The following is a 20,271-nucleotide window of genomic DNA, read 5'->3' on the forward strand; positions in this document are numbered from 1 at the left end:
TACCTGCAAGCTACAATCCTAGCCTTATTTTGTATTTTTATTTTGAAATGGGATCTCACTAGGTTGATTATTAGAATCTTGCTATTTGCAAGTCTGTCTTTGAATCTGCAAACCTCTGGTCTCAGCTTCCCAAGTAGTAGGATCACAGGCATGGCCCACCACTTCAGCTCTATATAATCCTTTTAATAGTTTCCACACGTTAGGTCTGGGGTGGGTCCCAGAGTGGGTGGCTCCCACTCTGACAGGTCTTTGTGGTCCAAGGGCATCCTGAGCACCTAGGGCTCTGCTGTGAGCAGAAATGCTCCTGAGATTTTTTTTTTTATTGGTGCATTATATTCATACATCATATTGGGGTAAAGAACTTGTGTGTACATACATGTACACATCACTGATTTAACCCCGACCCAATTCCCACCCTAATCCTTCCCCGTCCCTCCTTCCCTTGCTTGGCTTAGTGGTTGACTTCAATATGTTTAAGTACATTGTGTGTTTTAGAGATTTTCCTCTTCCCCCCTCCTTTCTCCTCCTTTAGGTTGTCTTGTTTGCTCCTCTATAGGATTTCCTTTTTCATCTAGAGTTCCTCCTATGACCCATTTCTCCCTCTCACATATTAGGGAAAGCATCTGATTTCTTATTTTTTGTGACTGACTAATCTCACTTAGAATAATGTCCTTCAGTTCCATCCATTTCCCTGAAAATGACATAATTCAGGTTTTTTAAATGGCTGAGTAAATTTTCATTGTGTACATATCCCACAGATTTGTAATCCATTCATCTGTTGATGGACATCTTGGCTGGTTCCAGAGTTTGGCTATGGTGAATTGTGCAGCTATGAACATAGATATACATGCATTAGTTTGGTAGTTTGGCTTCCTAGCTTTTGGGTAGATACCCAGAAGTGGTATTACTGGATCAAATGGTAGATTTGTTCCCATTCTTCTGAGGATTATCCATGCTGTTTTCCAAAGTGGTTGCACTAATTTGCAGTCCCAACAACAATGTCTTAGAGTTCCCACTTCTCCACATCCTCGACAGCATCTGTTGTTTGTGTTTTGAATGATTGCCATTCTAGTTGGAGTTAGGTGAAATCTCAGGGTAGTTTTGATTTGCATCTCTCTGATTGCCAGTGATGTTGAGCATTTTTTCATGCATTTATTGGCCATTTGAATTTCTTCTTTTGTGAAGTGTCTATTTAGTTCGTTTGCCCATTTTGTTATTGGATGCTTTGTTTTCTTAGTGTTGAGTTTCTTGAGTTCTCTGTATATTCTAGATGTTAGTCCTCTATCGGTGGTGTAGGTGGCAAAAATCTCCCATTCTGTTGGCTCTCGATTGAGGTTCCTGACAGTTTCCTTTGCTGAACAGAAGCTCTTTTAGTTTCATGCCATCCCACGTATTGATTCTTCTTTTAATTTGTTGTGCCTTAGGGGTCTTGTTGAGAAAGTGTTTATCTATGCCTATGTGTTGCAGTGTTGGACCTAAGCCCTCTTCAAGGAGCTTCAAGGTCTCTGGTTTGATTTCCAAGTCTTTGATCCATCTTGAATTGACTCTTGTGCAGGGTGAGAAAGTGGGATTAATTTCCAATTTTCTCCATATGGTTAACCAGTTTTGCCAACACCATTTGTTGAACAGACTATCTTTTCTCCAATGTATGTTTTTGGCCCCTTTGTCAAAAATAATTGGCTGAAAGTGTGTGGACTTGTTTCTGGGTCTTCTATTCTGCTCCATTTGTCTATGTATCTGATTTTTTTGCCAGTACCATGCTGCTTTTATTACAATGGCTTTGTAGTATACTTTAAAGTCAGGTATTGTGATTCCTCCTGCATGGTTTTTGTTGCTGAGAACTACCTTGGCTAATTCTGGGCTTTTTGTTATTCCAGATAATTTTAAGGACTGATTTTTCTATGTCTGTGAAGAAGGATCTTGGTAGTTTAATGGGCATTGCATTAAATCTGTAGATCACTTTTGAGAGGATGGCCATTTTAATGATATTTATTCTGCCAAGCCATGAACATGGAAGATCCTTCCATCTTCTAAGATCTTCTTCTATTTCTTTTTTCAGTGTTTTTATAATTTTCTCTGTAGAGATTTTTTACCTCCTTGGTCAAGTTTATTCCTAAGTATTTTATTTTTTTGTAGGAAATCCTGAGTGGAAGTGTTTTCTGAATTTCTTTTTCAGTGGATTTATGGTTGGTGTACAGGAAAGCTTCTGATTTTTTAAGATTGGTTTTGTATCCAGATACTTTGCTGAGTTTGTTGATCAGTTCTATAAGCCTTTTGGTTGAGTTTGTTGGGTTTTCTAAATATAGTATCATGTCATCTGCAAATAGTGAAAGTTTGAGTTCTTCTTTTCCTATTTGTACTCCTTTGATTTCCTTTTCTTGCCTTATTGCTCTGGCTAGAGTATCTAGTACTATATTAAAGAGAAGTGGTGATAATGGAAATCCTTGTCTTGTTCCTGTTTTTAGGGGGAATTCTTGAAGTTTTTCCCCATTTAATATGATGCTGGCAGTGGGCTTATTGTAGATTGCCTTAATAATGTTGAGATATGTTCCTTCTATTCCAATTCTCTGCAGTGTTTTTATCATAAATGGATGTTGAATTTTATCAAATGCTTTTTCAGCATCTATTGAAATGATCATGTGATTTTGTTTTTTATTCTGTTTATATGGTGTATTACATGGATTTATTTTCATATGTTGAACCAGCCTTGCATCCCTGGGATGAACACTACCTGGTCATGGTGTATGATTTTCTTGATGTGGTATTGAATGCATGTTGCTAGTATTTTGTTTAATAGTTTTACATCCAAGTTCATCAGAGATATAGGCCTGTAGTTTTCCTTCCTTGAACTGTCTTTATTCAGTTTGGGTATTAGTGTGATGTTGGTTTCATAGAATGTATTTGGGAGAGTCCCGGTTTTTTCTATTTCACGAAATAGTTTGAGGAGTATTGGGGTTAGCTCTTCTATAAAGGTTTTATAGAATTCACTTGGGAAACCATCTGCTCCTGGGCTTTTCTTTGATGGTAAGCTCTTCATTACTGTTTCAATCTCTTTGATTATTATTGGTTTGTTTAAGTGTTCTATATCTTCTTGACTCAGATTAGGAAGGTTGTATTTATCTAGGAAGTTGTCGATTTCCTCCAGATTTTCCATTTTGTTGGAGAATAGTTTTACAAAGTAGTTTCTGATAATCTTCTGGATTTTCACACTGTCAGTAGTAATTTCTTCCTTTTTCATCCCTTATCTTCATAATTTGGGTTAATTCTCTCATTTTTTTTTTTAGTTAGGTCAGCTAGTGGTTTATCTATCTTGTTAGTTTTTTCAAGACACCAGCTATTGGTTTTGTGATTTTCTGTATTGTTTTTTATTCTCTATTTAGTTAATTTCTGCTCTAATTTTAATAATTTCCTGTCTTCTACTGGCTTTGGGGTTCAATTGCTCCTGCTTTTCAAGGGCTTTGAGGTGTGTCATTAGGTTATTTACTTAAAGATTTTCTGTTTTTCTTATGTGAACACTCAGTGCTATAAATTTTCCTCTTAATACTGCCTTCAAAGTGTCCCAGAGGTTTTGATATGTTGTATCTTTATTTTCATTTGTTTCTAGAAATTTCTTGATTTCACCTCTTACATCTTCATTGACCCATTCTTCATTTAGAAGTGTGGTGTTCAGTCTCCACGTTTATGTTGTTTCTCTGGGTCTTCTTATAGTTGATTTCTAGTTTCACTCCATTATGGTCTGAAATGACACAGGGAAGTATGTAACATTTTTTAAATTTGCTAGTGCTCATTTTGTGTCCCAGGATGTCATCTATTTTGGAGAAGGTTCTGTGAGCAGCTGAGAAAAATGTAAACTCCGCTGTAGTTGGGTAAAATATTCTATATGTGTCCAACAGGTCCATTTGGTTAATAGTGTTCTTTAGTTCTGAGGCATCCTTACTGATCCTTTGTCTGGAAGTTTGGTCTAATGTTGCGAGACATGTGTTGAAGTCTCCCAGTATTTATGTGTGACTTCATGTCACAAAGAGTTTGATTTATGAAAGTAGCTGCACCTATGTTTGGGGCATAGATATTGATTATTGTTATTTCCTCCTGCTGGATTATTCCTTTTACCGGTAACATATGACCTTCTTAGTCTATTCTAATAAGTTTGGGTTTGAAGTCTAACTTGTCTGATATCATAGTTGCTACTCCTGCTTGTCTTTGAGTTCCATGAGCATGGATTACCTTGCTTCAGCCCTTTAACTTGAGTTTATTCCTATCTTTACTTGTAAGGTGTGTTTCTTGTAAGCAGCAGATGGATGGATTCTGGTTTTTCATCCATTTTGCCACTTTATGTCTTTTTATTGGGGAGTTAAGTGTATACATTCAGTGTGATTATAGAGAGATAAAATTTAATTCCTAACATATTAAGATTTTATTTCTGTTTGAGATACTGTTTATTCTTCTTGCTTAGTTGTCTGTTGGGTGGGAAATCTTGTTTCTTTGGTTCTGGCATGTATTACCTATTTCTTCTTTGCAGTTACTCTCCTTGAGTATTTTCTCTAGCGCTGGTTTTGAAGACATAAATTGCTTCAGTTTCTGTTTGTCATGGAAACTTCTTATTTCCCCATCTAATTTGGTAGATAGTTTTGCTGGGTAGGAAATTTTTTGCTGGAATTTTTTTTCTTTCAGAGTTTGGAATATGTTACTCCAAGCCCTTCTGGCTTTCATGACTTGGTTTGGGAAGTCTGGAGTGATTCTAATTGGTTTGCCTCTGAATGTCACTTGGCCTTTTATTTTTGTTGCCTTTACGATTCTCTCCTTGGCTTCCACATTAGTCATTTTGACAATTATGTGGTTTGGGGATCCTCTTCTCTGATCCTGTCTAAAGGGAGTTCTATAAGTTTCCTGGACCTGTGTATCGACCTCTTGTTCTATGTTTGGAAGTTTTTCTGCTATTACTTCCTTGAAGAGATTATTGATCCCTTTGGTTTCACCTTCTTTTCCCTCCTCTATTCCAATTATTCTTAGGTTAGCTCTCTTAAAATGGGCCCATATTTCTTCAATGTCAGATTCCTGCTGTCGGATTTTTTTTTTCTAAATTAGAAACTATGTGTTCGTTTTTGGAGTGATCATCTTCTAGGAGTGAGATTCTATTGTCCATGTGGTCTAATAAGTTGTTTATATTTTGAATTGAGGACTTTACTTCAATAATTGCATCCTTTATCTCTTTTAGACTCTCTCTGAATTCTTTTCGAAGGTCCTCTATTATTTCTACAGTTATTTTCTTGATTTGATCTTTTAGAGATCTCTGAATTTCTGTGTTATCAGGTTCTGTTTATGTGGTGTTGTGGGCATTCATTGCTTCATTGCTATTCCTCTTTCCCTTAATTTTGTAAGTTTGTGCCCTCTCTGGGTTCTTCCCTGGGTCACTACATCTTCACTTAAGGTGCTCTGGATCTCGAGTCTGTGGTATCTCAGTCACCACTATTCCTTTACTGGGTTGTATCGCAAAGTCTTAGACCCAGAGAATCAATTGAGGCTGCTTGAGACCATGGTAGGTGCCTGGCTGGGCATTCTCCCTCAGGGGACTGCAATTATGGTGTGATATCTCTGCCACCGCCACTTTCCCACTGGGTTGGAGTGCAAAAATCTCCGATCCAGGGAGACTATGAAAGCTGTGCAAGTCCCTGGGGATGCAGTACTGGGATTTCTCCTCTAGGGGCCTCAATTTGACTCATGGTTGTTGAGTGCACTGATGTGTAGCTGTTGCAGACCCGGTGAACTCACTGCTGCCACCACTGGCAATATGGCACTACTGTTACACCTTCGGCCGTGAGGCTGGCATATTTTTTCTTTGGTTTTGAGCTCCGCTCTGAGTCCCTGCAGGGTGTGATGAGCCTGGACCCTGGGAGCTTTAGATGCTCCTTGCACTGAAAAAACTGCTGAATTACACCTGGATGTTCTGCAGTTGCTCACCTCAGCTCGCTGTCCACCCCTCCTCTCTGGAGCCTGGTGGGTTGTTGAGTGCGTTGATCTGGAGCCGTCCGGTGAACTCGCCGCTGCCGCTGGCAGTATGGCGCTGCTGCCGCATCCTCGGCCATGAGGTCAGTATATCTCCTCTATGGTTTTGAGCTCCATTCTGAGTCCCCCTCCTCTCTGGAGCCTGGTGCTGCGAGGGAAGATGGCACCGGCTTGGCTCTGCACCGCGGCTCTGGCCGTGGCACTGTGGGCTGTTTTTTTTTCTGGTGTGGTTGTTCTTCCAGCCCTCTTTTTCTCTGTCCCTTGTATTTACAGTTTTTATTTCTCTGCTGATGGTGTTTTCTGGCTATGAAAGGCACTGATTTTGTGGTAATAGAGATGGATTGTTAGCAGGACTCGTAAACGCTGCTTTTCTCTGTCGCCATCTTCCCAGAAGGCTGCTCCTGAGATCTTGAAAGGTCCAGTTCCTGCAGACCCACAGTGCCTCCCAGATCCCAAAAGACTGCTTTGGGCAACCGATAGTCCAGCTGCAGGGAGCGGATCACAGAGATGTTGGGGCTCATGGACCCACTCCAAAATGTAGGAGACTAGAATATGCCACCCCAAAATATCCTTATTCAGCATATTTAGAGCAGTTTATTCTAGGAAAGTGCAGAAGCTAGAGTGGCTCTGAAAAGCTGCTCTTTTATAAAGCACATTGACATCTATGAAGGACAGCTACATCTGTGAAGTATCTGGACCAGAATATGGGGCTGAGACCTTTGTCACCTGACTTCATCTGCACAACGCAACTTTACTCACTATTGATTCCCCGCTCCCCGTCCATAACTGTTTCCACTTGCACACTACAGAAACCTCAGGCCGTTTCCTTCATCCTAATGCAGAGGCCCAATCATCTGGCCCTTTCTGGAATCTCATTTTCATGAGGACTCCCATGGATACATAATCTAATTATATACACAAATTATATAATCAATACACATTAATTATAATTAATATACACATATATAATTTAACAATGTAATTAAACATAATTTTCTCTTATTCACGTTTTTTTGTCAATTTATTTTTGTTTGGTACTGGGGGTTGAACCTAGGGAGATTCTACCTCAGAGATGGACACTCCTGCACACACCCTGCACCTGAGTCTTCTCTGTACCAGCGGTTATGGCAAGTCCAGCCCACACCCTGCTGCTGGCAAATAGAAGGCGTTTGGTAAATGTTTGCCGAATGAATGAGAAAGCCACCAAGCTGCTGTGTCTGACAGTCAACCCAGAGCACTGACCCAGCCAGCCAGGGCTATGTTCAGGATCTTTTATGGCCACCCCTTCATTTCACGGAGGAGAAAACTGTGGTCTGGACTGACAAATGACTGACACAGGTGGCATGGTATGTTAGGCAGATCGGGTACTAAGCTCTGGTCTCCACTGTAAATACAAGCTGTGCCTGGATAGGGAGGCCACGATGGTCACCTCCCTCCTCATCCTCCACCTCTTTCCTTTCTCCACCACAGGTCGAAGTCTGTCCAAGCCCCTCTTGCCTGACCTTTGGGCTTCCCTGTGTGTGGCTTTTCCATCTGTGCAGAGAGAGGCAGAGGCAGGACTGTATGAAGTCATTACTAACATCAGAAGCACTTGGGCATACCCTAAGCCTCAACACAGCAGCTTTCCAGAAGCATTCTCTAGGAGAGCTGGGCTGGGCACTCTGCAGGGCATTTCTTACCTGATTCTTGCCTCTAGGATCTACAGCTGGGGCAGGGCCCCAGAGGGGCCCAGACTTCCAAGCAAGCTGGCTATACTGCATGCTATTTGGCTTCAAAAGGACAGATACTGCTACAGTTTGGATTTTTTTTTTTTGTAGGTGTGTTAAAAAATTTAACTGAAAAGGGAGACATGGTTCCAGACAAACTGGAATAAATATACGTCTTTCAATTTGTCCTAACTACATCTAAAAACCCTGGGCATTATATATAAAATAACATGCTGAGAAGCAGTGAGAAAGGACTCAGAACCTGTGGAGGAATGGTTGTGAATTCCTCCCCTCCTTTTTTTTTTTTTTTTTTTTTTTTTAAGATACTGGGGACTGAACTCAGGAGCACTCTACCACTGAGCTATACTTCCAGCCCTTTTCATTATTTTTTTTAAAACAAGGTATAGCTAAGTTTCCCAGGGTGTCCTCAAACTTGGTTATATTCTGTTTTTTCCTTATGTACTTGGATGAGTTCTAGAAATACTTGCAACTGAGAGAAACAGATGAAGACAGATAAAAGAGCCTTCGGAAAGCTCACTTGCTCTAGCTGAGGGTCGTGAAAAAAGCAGCCTACCAAGACAGAACATGTTAAAAGCAAACATCCCACACAACGGTTTTCCTCCAGCTAAATACCATAGGAAAAAGAAAAAACCCTGTGACCCCTCCTTGACCCTGTCAGCAAAGGCCAAATGGGGAAGCTGGACTTCTACCCACACCTGCATGTGACAAGGCCCACACCTTTCCGACTGCCCATCTGGAAGGTGTGGGCTGGGCCATGTGAGGAGTCTGAACTTCTGCCCACTTCCATTAGGAACAAAGTGTTCCTCTTCCCCCAGAGGGCCAGTGGGGGCCGAGTGAGGAAATTTCCATCCCCATCAGCACAGTGTCAAAGAATGTATGCTACACAAAGAATTTAATGAAGATCTAGAGTCTTATAGTATAAGACCCAGAATGTCCAAGATGAAAATCACTTCTCATACAAAGAACCAGGAAAATCTTAAATGAGAAGACAATGAACAGATACCAACTCTGACACAGCCCACAATTGGAATCATCTGACAAAGATTTTAGTGCGGTCATGCAAAAACATTTCAATAAAGTTAGGCATGGTGGCGCATGCTTCTAACTCCAGTACTTGGGAGGCTAAGACAGGAATTACAGGTTTGAGGTCAGACTCAGCAACTTAGTGAGGCTCTGTTTCAAAATAAAAAAATAAAATAGGGCTTGGGGTGTATCTCAGAGATAGAGTGCATCTGGGTTCAATCTCTAGTATCTAAATGAAATAAATAAACTTCCATGAGCCATTATGAACATGCTTGAAACAAAAAAGACATAAGTTTTAGAAAATAAGTAAAAGTCCCAGAAATTAAGTAGAAGACATAAAGAAGGACTAAATAGAAATGTCTGAACTAATAAAATATAACTGAAATCAAAGTCTTACCAGGTGTGGTAGCTCACTCCTGTAATCCCAATATTGGGAGACTGAGACTGGAGGATTATAGGTTTGAGGCCAGCCTCAGCAATTTAGCAAAACCCTTAGTAACTTAGTGAGACTCTGTTTCAAAATAAAAAATAAAATAAAATAAAATAGGGGCTGGGGGTGTAGTTTGGAGGTAGAGTTTTCCTGGGTTCAATTCCTAGTACAAATACATACATTAAAAAAAAAAAAAAAAAGCCGGGCGTGGTGGTGCACGCTTGTAATCCCAGCATTTGGAAGGCTGAGACCAGAGCTTCGCGGTTCACAGACAGCCTCAGCTACTTAGTGAGGCCATCTGCAACTCAGTGAGACCCGGTTTCAAAATAAAAGAATAAAAAATAGGGCAGGGGGTGTAGCTTGGAGGTCGAATGCCCCTGGGTTCTATCCCCAGACCCGTAAAACAAACAAACAAACAACAACAAAACCAACCTTATTGGATGAGCTCAACAGAAGAACCAAGAGGACAGAGGGGAAAATATTGTAATCCAGATCAAAAGAAGAATAACAGGCAAAAAAAGAATAACAAAACAGAGCTTCAGGGACATGTGGGAGTATAACAAAAGAACAAACACTGTGCCACTGGAATTGCAAAAGGCGATACAAACTTGGGGCTGAAACAGTGTCCAAAAAAAAAAAAAAAAAAAAAAAAACTGAAAACCTCCTAAATTTGGCAAAAGATGCAAATCTACATATTCAAGAACTTGAGCAAATCTAACTAGATAAACCCAAAGAAAGCTATATTCAAAACCCATCAAAATAAAAATTCTGAAAATCAAAGACAAAGAAAAGAATTCTTGTTATCAGTGGGAGAAAAATTACACCCTGCCTATAAAAGAAAAGTAATTCAAATGACAGCAAATTTCTCATCAGAAATCACAGAGGCCAGAGGAAGTGGCACATTTTTCAAGTGCTAAAAGAAAAGAACTGTCAACCCAGAATTCTGTATTCAGTGAAAATATGCTTTAGAAATGCAGGGTAAATCAAGACATTCTCAGATGAAGAAAAACTAAGATAATTTATTGCCCAAAGAACTGCAAGAATGGCTAAAGAAGTTCTTGAAACAGAAAGAAAATATAAAGGAAGAAATTTGACTCCCTACTTTATTTCATATATAAAAATTAAGCAAAAAGAACCAAAGATCTTGCTGGGCACAGTAGCACATGTTTGTAATTCCAGTACTTGGGAGGTTGAGACAAGAAGATTACGGGTTCAAGGTTAGCCTCTGCAACTTAACAAGACCTTTTTTCAAAATAAAAAATAAAAAGGGAGCTGGGTGTGTTGGTGTATGCTTGTAATCCCAGCATTTGGGAGTCTGAGACTGGAGGATAGCGGTTCTCAGACAGCCTCATTAAAGAGCTGAGGCTCACTAAATAACTTCACAACTCAGTGAGACCCTGTTTCAAAATAAAAAGACTGAAAAAGGTATGGCTCAAAAGGTAGAATGCCTCTGGGTTCTATCCCCAGTACTGCAAAAAAAAAAAAAAAAAAAAAAAAAAAAAGGCTGGGGATGTAGATCAGAGATAGAATGATCCTGGGTTCAATCCCTCAGTCACAGTCACACACACACAGAAAGGAGGAAAGAGAGTGAGAGAGAGTGTTAAAATGTTTGTACTTACAAGAATACCATCAGGAAAGTAACATTATCCACACTATGACATTATGGGAGAAAATGTTTTCAAACTTTGTATCTGATAAAGAACTTGTATCTATAATATACAAAAAAACCCTCTTAACAATGGTTATTTTTCCTAATGAGCAAATAATTTGAATAGATATTTCTTTAACATGTATAAATGACCAGTAAGCCCAGGAGAAGTTTTAACATCATTAGCCATCATTAAAATACAAATCAAGTCTGGGTGTGTGGTGAATGCCTATAACTGCAGTACTTGGCAGACTGAGAATGGAGGATTGCAGGTTTGAGGCCAGCAACTTGGTGAGACCCTGTTTATATATATATACACACATATGTGTGTGTGTATACTTGTATATATATCATATATAGGAGGAAGGAAGGAAGCAAGGAAAGACGGAGGGCTGGGAGTGTAGTTTGCAGAGTTTATAGGTAAAACACCCCAGGGTTCTATCCCCAGTAGCAAAATCATAAACAACAAAACTAACAACAAATAAAAAAGATGAGATGCTACTCCACACTTACAAGGGTGGATATTATAGGAACAGAAAGACAAAAACAATTGTTGAAAAGGATGTGGAAAAATCAGAATCTTCATAGTGATAGATGGTGTATAAAATGGTATAGCTGCTTCAAAAAAGTTTGTTCCTCAAAATGTTACATAGTTACCATAACCCAGCAATTGTACTCCAAAGTATATGCTTGAGAAAAATAAAAGGACATATTCACACAAAATTTGTATGTGCTCATAAGATGCATTATTTATAATAGCCCAAAATTGAAAACAACCCAAATAAATGTCCATCAACTGACAAGTGTATGTTAAGCATGTCCACACAACGAAATAGAAAGGAACCTTGAAAACATTGTGCTGTATGAAAGAAGCCACACCTTGCAACAATCCATTTCTATGAAATATGTAGAAAAGGGAACTCTACAGAAAGAGAAATGAGTGGTTTGCTAGGACTGAGGGGAAAGAAACATATCAGAGGGTAAAAGCAAAAAGGGTGGGCTTTTTTTTTTTTTCAGTACTAGGGATGAAATTTAGGGGCACTGCATCTCCGTGTTATACCCCTCAGCCTTATTTTTTAGTCTTCAAGTTTTTGAAACAGTCTTACTGATTTGCAAAGGGCCTTGCTAAGTAGCTGAGGCTGTGCATAAACCTCGATCCTCCCGAATGCTGGAATTACAAGCCTGTGCCACCATGCCCAGCTGGGGTGAGATTTGTTTCTGCAATGCTGGAAAGTTTTAAAACTGATCTTGAGAGTATTTGCAATGTATTTAAATATCCTAAAGCCCACTGGATTGAATACTTTAAACAGGTAAATTGTATTATATAAAGAAGATCTTGAAAAATCAAAACAGGAAAAGTAAAAATATAATTATGATATAGTTTTTCTTCAGTTTTCTAAATTACATTTGAAGATCGAAGCAAAAATTACTATTTTCTGATGTGGTTCTCAGTTTTTGTAGAGAAAATAGTGAAGACAATCATAAAGACGTAAGAGACTTTTAAAGAGAATCAGTTTTGTGGGAAAACAAATATTCCTTGAATTCTGTGAAAAAACCTCAGATGTTAGTCACTCAGAAATTAATACCCATGCAGTTATTTATTTCTGCTTCTCTCAGGACCACATTGCTTTTCACATATCATTAACATGAGATCTGCAGTCATTTATTTCTTTAATGCCAGTTAGTTGTTCCCACCCAATAAGCCTCCCCTTATCTCTTCAGGAACCAAAAGCCACAATCCAGAATAGGTACCTAGGTTACATGTTCTCTTCCAAGGTGGTAAAATATCTAAAGGGATGAAAGATAGAACAGAGACACTTGCAGTCGTTGGTACCTGTCCCTCAGGCCAAAAGCTGCAGCATCACCCCTGACTCCTTTTTCTCATATCCAACACCCAATCAATTAATCAGCGAGACTTTTTTATTTTTGTTTCATTTGCAGTTTCTCTTGTGGTGCTGGGGATCAAACCCAGGACCTTGTGCATGCCAGGCAAGTGCTCTACCACTGAACCGCACCCTTAGCCCCACAAATCTGTTAATTTTATCTTCAAAATCCATAGTCCTATGTTGCCACCCTAAGTGTTCTCCTTCATGGATTCCTTAAAACATTCTTCTTATTGGGCCCCTGCCGCCTCTGGTGGAGCTGATTAATTCTTCACACAAGTGACTTTTTGAAACTTGTCAGCTCATGCTGGGCCTTGGCTCAAAACCACCCTTCTCATCGCTCTCAGAAACCCAAGACTTGCCACAGCCTAGCGGCCCACCTGCTCTGGATCGTCTGCTTCTCAAACCCAGCTTGGCCCCTCCTCTGCTCCTCACTCCGCCTGGCAGTGCAGCCTCGTCAGCCCGCCAGCTGCAGACCGCGCATGCCAGGGCCTTTCCTCACTGCGCTTCCATGTGGAATGCTGTCTGGTTGAGCCAGGGCTTGGTCTTGGGTTCTAGTCCAATATCCCCTCTTCAGGAAGGCTGCCCACCTGCTCTGGAACGGCCCTCTCCTCATCACTCTGTGAGCTGCTAGTTTTCTTCATGAAACAATCTTTACTGCTTATCTGCCTTTATCTGTTCCCCTCCCCTCACATTCCAAGAGTTGGAACGATATGAAACAGTGCATATTTGGTGGAACAATGAATGGCGGCATCTGTAAATAACAAGAACACATTGTTGTTCTTAATATTTTTGCCTCTCCTTTCTGGTTTGTGTCCTAATGCATTGCTCGGGACTTCCTGGACTGTTAGGCAATAATGTCGATAACAGGCATCCTTGTTTTGTTCTGGATTTAAATAGCAAGGTCTCTAGGGTTTTATCGTTAAATATAATTTTGGCTGTTCAAGTACAACTAAAGTGGAAGAATGGTTTTGAAGAAGCATGTTTAACACATGCTTTGGCAACAAGTAATTAATAATCTTCAAACCCTGCACTTTCTAATGCCAGATATGTCCCCTCTGGTAGCTGACCCTCTAGTTTCACCATTTAAATGACACAATTATTAACAGAATGTGTTCCATTCCTCCCATACATCCCCACAGGAAGCGGAGCTCTGTGTAGCCTGTTGTCCTGACACGTGGACAAAGTAACTCACTCTTTGTACACATCCTCTCTCAGTTATCACTTCAGAAAAAAACACTACTTTCTGACATTCCCCTTCCCCCTTTTTTTCTGTTACTGGAGACTGAAGCCATCTCCAGTAAGGCATTCTATCTCCGAGCCACACCCCCAGCCCTATTTTTTTATCCTTCATTTTGAAACAGGGTCTCATTGAGTTGTAAAGGGTTTCAATAAGCAGGCGCTGAGGATGTCTGTGAACTGCAATCCTCCTGTCTCAGCCTCCCAAATGCTGGGATTACAGGCAGTGCCACCATGCCTGGCTCTTATTCCCCTTTAAAGAGCATTAACTGTGGAGTTGAATTTGCTCTTGGCCAATACTTCTTTTAAGATGAAGAGAGCACCAAACCCTTACAAATAGGAACCTGTTTTTCAGCTAAATGGAGAATGGGGCAGATGAGGACAGGGAGGCCTACATGGTGTTCTCCGCTTGTAGAATGAGGAACAAAGTTGTATTTCTCAAGAATACCAATTAGGCCATTAAAATGGACTGACACTGGGGTGGGTGAATAGATTTGCAAGATTCAAATTATCTTTAGCTGTCACACTGATGAATTCTTCACTGGTCAAATAATAATCTTATGCATTCAGCCTTTGCTTCTTCATTGATTCTTTTCTTCTCAACTTGATTTCCAATGGAGAGATTAAAATTTGCTTAGTCTACAAATAGCTATGATAAGAAGGGATCTATTTTAACTTTAAATAAAACCAATATAAGGCACAACTATTCAGGAATATTTTATATTTTCAAAGTATTTAGGAATATTTTAATTAGAAAAATAAAGGCAATGGGATTATCTATCAAGTTCTAAAAGTAACCAGGAATTAAATCACTTACATGCCCCACTTAAAAAAACAAAATAAAACCTTAAATCACATTGCTGTTAAACTTTTTTACAATAAGGGATAAAACCCAGCTACACTGGAGTACAAAAACCTGAAATTCTGAGCATGAAAATAATTTATTGATTAGACATCTGATTTATTTAAGCATTAGGCCTACTGATGATAGATTAACACAGCTCATGGGAAAAAATCCCATCCAGCGCCTGCACCATTTCAAATTTCCTGGGGATAGTTTGTGCATTTTGTATCACAGCCTCACTCTAAAAGTATCCACATGTGCTGATTAACATGAATAAAATGTGAGAAACATTGTGTACACTCAATCTGGTAAATATCATTAGTGATGTGACTTTCAGAAACATCCGTAGGCACAAGAAATAGCACTGCCTGCAGTGAGAGTCTTTCATAATCCAAGAAAAGAATACCATTAAAATAAGTTTGCAAATAAGAAGCAAAATTACACATTTTTGCCATGAACTGATTTATGTACCAGGAAAAACATCACAATGATAATTTTCTTTCCAAGAGATTAAAAATTAACTTTTAATTGATATTAATATTTATGGATACACAGGTGATTCTGTGGTATTAAAAATCAAAGAAAAATAAGACCAATTTAATAATCTAAATGGAATTTAGAGAAGAAATGCAGGACTAGTAATATGAAATAATAACTGCACTTCTTTGGCTAACTCTTAAAAAAATGCCAAATAGTTTCAAATTTTATTTAAAAACAGCAGCAGACCAACATTACAATTCAAGAATCTAAACTAAATATGGAGTTGACAATGAAGCACATCTGAGAATGGAGTGGAAAAGGTTTTTTAAAAAAAAACATTAAATATATTCTCTCCAAATACCCAAGGAAACCACTCCATGTAAGCCTTTTGTTAATTGGAATAGTAAAGAACTCAAGATTTATTGCTGTGAAAACAAATCTGTAGTACAGTAGTATGAATCTTGGGTATTAAGCATAATCAGTTGAATCAAGTTAAGAAGTTGAAAATGTAAGAAATGTGTATGTGTAGGTGAGAAAGAGAGACAGAAAAAGATAGAGTCTATAAGACGGCTGACCCAAGAGCAACTGAGATAGCTAACTTGAGACCAGACATCATTTAAATCTCCATTTTTAGAAGGTAATTAAAAATTACAGTTCCAATAGCCCACAGACCAAATAAAAAATACTATAGAAAGAAATTAAAATTATGTTCAAAGAGCTTTTTTTCCCAGCTCATTTTCAGCACCCCAAGAAAAATAAAAGCATCCATGACTATCACAGATAAAAACAGAATGAATGTCATTGGAATCAGTTATTTTTCCCCACTGAGGTATAAAAATCTATATAGAAATTTGATACTATACTATAACAAATTGTACTTCTCATAGTTCTAATTTTCTTTAAACCCTGTTTAATATAGTTTTTTTTATTGTTGTAAAAATGTTGCTTTCATGATTCTGAATCTGGTTCCAGTTTTCATTTACTTTTACATCAATATTTAATATACTGGCTACCAGTTCTAATCAGGAAAAAAAAAAATCTTGGAAATCTCTTCATTGAGAGCACACTCAGCAGAAATTACTGATGTGCAAACAAACTGTAAAAGGTGCAGTTCTTCAGAAAGCACGTTGTGTCGCTTGTTTCACTGTCTGAATATTCTTTTCTGTGATTCTTGATGAAAGACTCTTTCAATCTTGTAAACATCAGTGTGCACAGTCTCACTACTATGCAGTTTCACGTCCTTGGACAGGAAGGCTGGTTCACAGCTAGTGAAAATCTAGAAGAGTCTGAGTTTTAATGGCTGATAAACCTTACATCCCGCAGAGGAAAGCACTTTTCCTTTTTTGCTACTTAAGAATGTGGCAGAAATGTATGCTGAGGTAGCCCAGTCAATCCTTATTTATTTATTTATTTTTCTTGTAAATTTGGTCTCAGAATATTTCTGGAAGGGTGACGTTTCGAAGAAGCCACTGCTGGGACCGGCTTCCATTGCAGTCTCTAATGCTGGGCACCTGGCTGTCCTCTTCTGTGGCTTTATCCAGGCACTGGTTGCTGTTCACATGCTGCAGGGTTAATTTCTGAAAGTGACAGAAAAAAATTCTTAATATAAAAGTGGTGAGGAAAAAAAACCACCTCAACCCTCATCTTGATGATTAATTCCCTCTGTAGAAATTTTTTGGGACAATAGAAATTATTTAAACAAGAATGGAGGAAACTTGTATATTTAAAGATAGTATTAAGAGCTATGTGGGAGAAAAAAAAGCAATGGAGTTCACCAGGGTGCACAGAACTTGCAGTAAGATGACCTTTTTTTTGTAGTACCGGGGATTCAACCCAGAGGCTTTCTACCTCCAGGCTACATTCCCAGACCTATTTTATATTTTATTTGGAAACAGGGTCTAAGTTGCTGAGAGCCTCACTCAGTAGGTGAGGCTGGCTTCGAACCTGTGCAATCCTCCTGTCTCAGCCTCCCAAGTGCGGGGGTTACAAGCGTGGGCCACCATGCCCGGATTGACCTAAGTTCTAAGCCTTATTCTGATATAAGCTCTGTAACACTGTGAGAAAAAAAATTTTTTTTTTGCTTCAATTTCCTTAAACTAAAAAGACCAGATTAGTGGTTCCTAATTTAGGATCTTTCAACCTATTTCCAAACAGCTATTTCAAAGTTTTTTCCATTTCCCTATGATAAGCCTGTTCAAGTTAATTCTGTGATTCCAAACCTCAAGCTTTAGAAATTCAGACCCCTCTGCATACTGAAAGCCATTTTGAACCCTGTTATGGCTTAAATTTCATAAAATCAATTCTAAGTCTGTGTCTATCAAAATCAGAGAGGTTATCCTTGTGGTTAAGGGAGGTGGTGCAGTACACAAGAAAGAGCATGGGACTCAGGTTCATAATCTGGGTAATTCAGTCTCTTTCTCCCTCCTCCTCCTCTCTCTCTCTGGGTAGAGGGTGGTTTACTGGCGATTGAACCAGAACCATTTTACCTCTGAGCTATACCCCAAGACCTTTTTATTTTTTGTTTTGAAACAAGGTCTTGCTCAGAGTCTCACCAAGTTGCTGAAGCTGGTCTTGAACCTGCCATTTTCCTGTCTCAACCTCCCAAGGACTGAGATCACAGGTGTGTGCCACCACACCAGGCTGGGAGTTCTTTTTTAAAATAAAGACATTACAGGTTCTGTGAAGTATAAAGCTAATGAAACTAAAGTATGCCATACCTCACTTAAAAACTTACAAAGCAGGTTCCCAAACTTGCTCAGGCGCGCGCGCGTGCACACACACACGTATATAGATAGATCTATATATTATCCTGTCTATTCCTTTACATTCTATATTTGATACTGTTGTACTTGTTTTGTTTTGTTTTGCGGGTCTGGGGATGGGACCCAGGAGCATTTGACCTCTGAGCTACAACCCCTGCCCTATTTTTTATTCTTTATTTTGAAACCGGGTCTCACTGAGTTGCAGAGGGCCTCACTAAGTAGCTGAGGCTCTCTGCAAACGGCGATCCTCTGGTCTCAGCCTCCCAAATGCTGGGATTACAAGCGTGCGCCACTATGCCCGGCTTATTTTTAAAGATAAGTTCAAAATTACAAATGATATTAACCCACATATAGCTGAATGTCCCACACTAATGAGTCTGAAAATAAGCTCTGGGTCTCCAAAGTAGTTGTGCAGGAATATACTTCAAGTGTTATTCTTTAAGTTCAAGTAACCTTACATGGAATATTAATAAACACATTTATTAGATTGACTTTTTTATAGTAATTCTTTTCTCCAGAATATTTCATTTTCATGAAGCTTCTTCTGCACCTATGTAAATTTGAAACAAAATTCAATGATTGTATACAACTATTTTGACATCTACCCATTTATTCTTCTTCTGATCAAAGTAAGAACTGGCAAGTAACAGTATACATCTGCAGCTGTCTCTATCCACACTGGCCTCAGGTTTGGTATTATCTACTTTAGTTCTTATGAAAGCATAAGAACAGAACCCGAGTGAGTTAGTATGGTTGCAGTCGTTTTAACTTTTCATGCAGGTGGCTGTGTAGCTTATTGGTTGATAGGGTAGGCTTTGCGGTAAGATGCTGCTGGAATAAATCCCACATTTGTTACATAGCAACTACATTCCTCTGAGCAACACTTAACCTTACTGAGACTCAGTTTCCTTAAAGAGGGGGCAAAAATACTTCTTTGGGATTTTGTGAGGAACTAATGAGATAATATATACAATGTGCTCTACCTAGCCAGAGTAAGTGCTCAAAAACTGGCACTTACTGGAAAACAACATACTAGCAACATCTGAGCAGCCACAAACACAGACTAGCAGCCAGAGTCCATGCTCTGCATGCACAAAGCTGCCAAAGACTTGGTCCCATGTGAGGCTAAACAACGTGGAACATGACACCCACAATATCCTAAAACTCCCCGCAAAGCTTCTTTCCCTTAGTGGCATCCTTCCTCAGGTCCATGGTTAATATTACTACTAGTAAAAAGAAACAGCACAACAAAAATTTTGATTGGACAGTTGGTCCTTTCCATCCTAAGTTCTAAAAATGTATGTTTTATTTACCTAGATTCACTAAAATAAACTGGTAGTGAATTTGTTTGAATAGTTTATTGAGTAATTTATTGAAATTATTGTTTCCTGCTGGGCATTTAACATCAGGATGAAATTCCTATGACTCAGGAAGTGAATAGCTCTAGGGAGACATTACCTCTGATACCAGGTGCAGAGCTCTGTGGCTTGTACAGTGTGACACTGTGAGCTTTGTCAACACAGGACTCAGCAAAGGACCCAGCCAGCACCAACTAGTGCTCACACAGAGAAAGCTTGATTAAGGCAACTAGACAGGGTAGTGACAAATATCTAACATTTGAAATATTTTGCAATAATTAATTATTGCAAAAATTCTACCTGTAACCTAGAAAGAACAATTTGCCCATTTCCTGTGCCAAATCTTCAGATGTAACTGAGTCTCAATCTACATTGTATTCTAGAAGAAATAGCTACAAGTAGTCAAAGCAGAAGAGCCTGGTATCATACTACAAATTCTGTATATAATATATATAATTTAAACAATATACAATATATACAAACAAGAATATATGTAATATAAATAAGAATTAAATATTTATGAATATAAAAATTTAGTCAAACACAAAAAGGTATTACACAAATAATTCTGGATCAAGAATTTCAGGTCTGATATCTAGTTTATACCAACTATTTGCTGTGTGGCCTTGGGCAATTGATTTCCATTCTGGGCTTCAACTGTTACTCATATAAAACAGTGTCCTGGTCTCTTTATTTCTAGAGTTCCTTTGAAATCTTGCCCGAATTCTGTGTGTGTGTGTGTGTGTGTGTGTGTGTGTGTGTGTGTGTGTGTGTGAGAGAGAGAGAGAGAGAGAGAGAGAGGGAGAGGGAGAGGGAGAGGGAGAGGGAGAGGGAGAGGGAGAGGGAGAGGGAGAGGGAGAGGGAGAGGGAGAGG

The 20,271-nt window shown here is 39.1% G+C and overlaps 1 protein-coding gene across 1 annotated transcript in view; it reads right to left on the minus strand.

Annotated features, from left to right (window-relative positions):
• Positions 1 to 16,707: 16,707 nt before the first annotated feature.
• Positions 16,708 to 20,271, minus strand: part of GALNT1 (polypeptide N-acetylgalactosaminyltransferase 1) — a gene marked incomplete at both ends in the record, with an annotated part of 75,969 nt that continues 72,405 nt past the window's right edge. The window contains one exon of the mRNA XM_080714655.1: positions 16,708 to 16,854. Coding sequence (XP_080570781.1) covers positions 16,708 to 16,854 — 147 coding nt within the window. The remainder of the gene's footprint in view (positions 16,855 to 20,271) is intronic.

Source organism: Muscardinus avellanarius (genome assembly GCF_963383645.1).
Source record: "Muscardinus avellanarius genome assembly, chromosome: 17".
NCBI classification, from domain to species: domain Eukaryota; kingdom Metazoa; phylum Chordata; class Mammalia; order Rodentia; family Gliridae; genus Muscardinus; species Muscardinus avellanarius.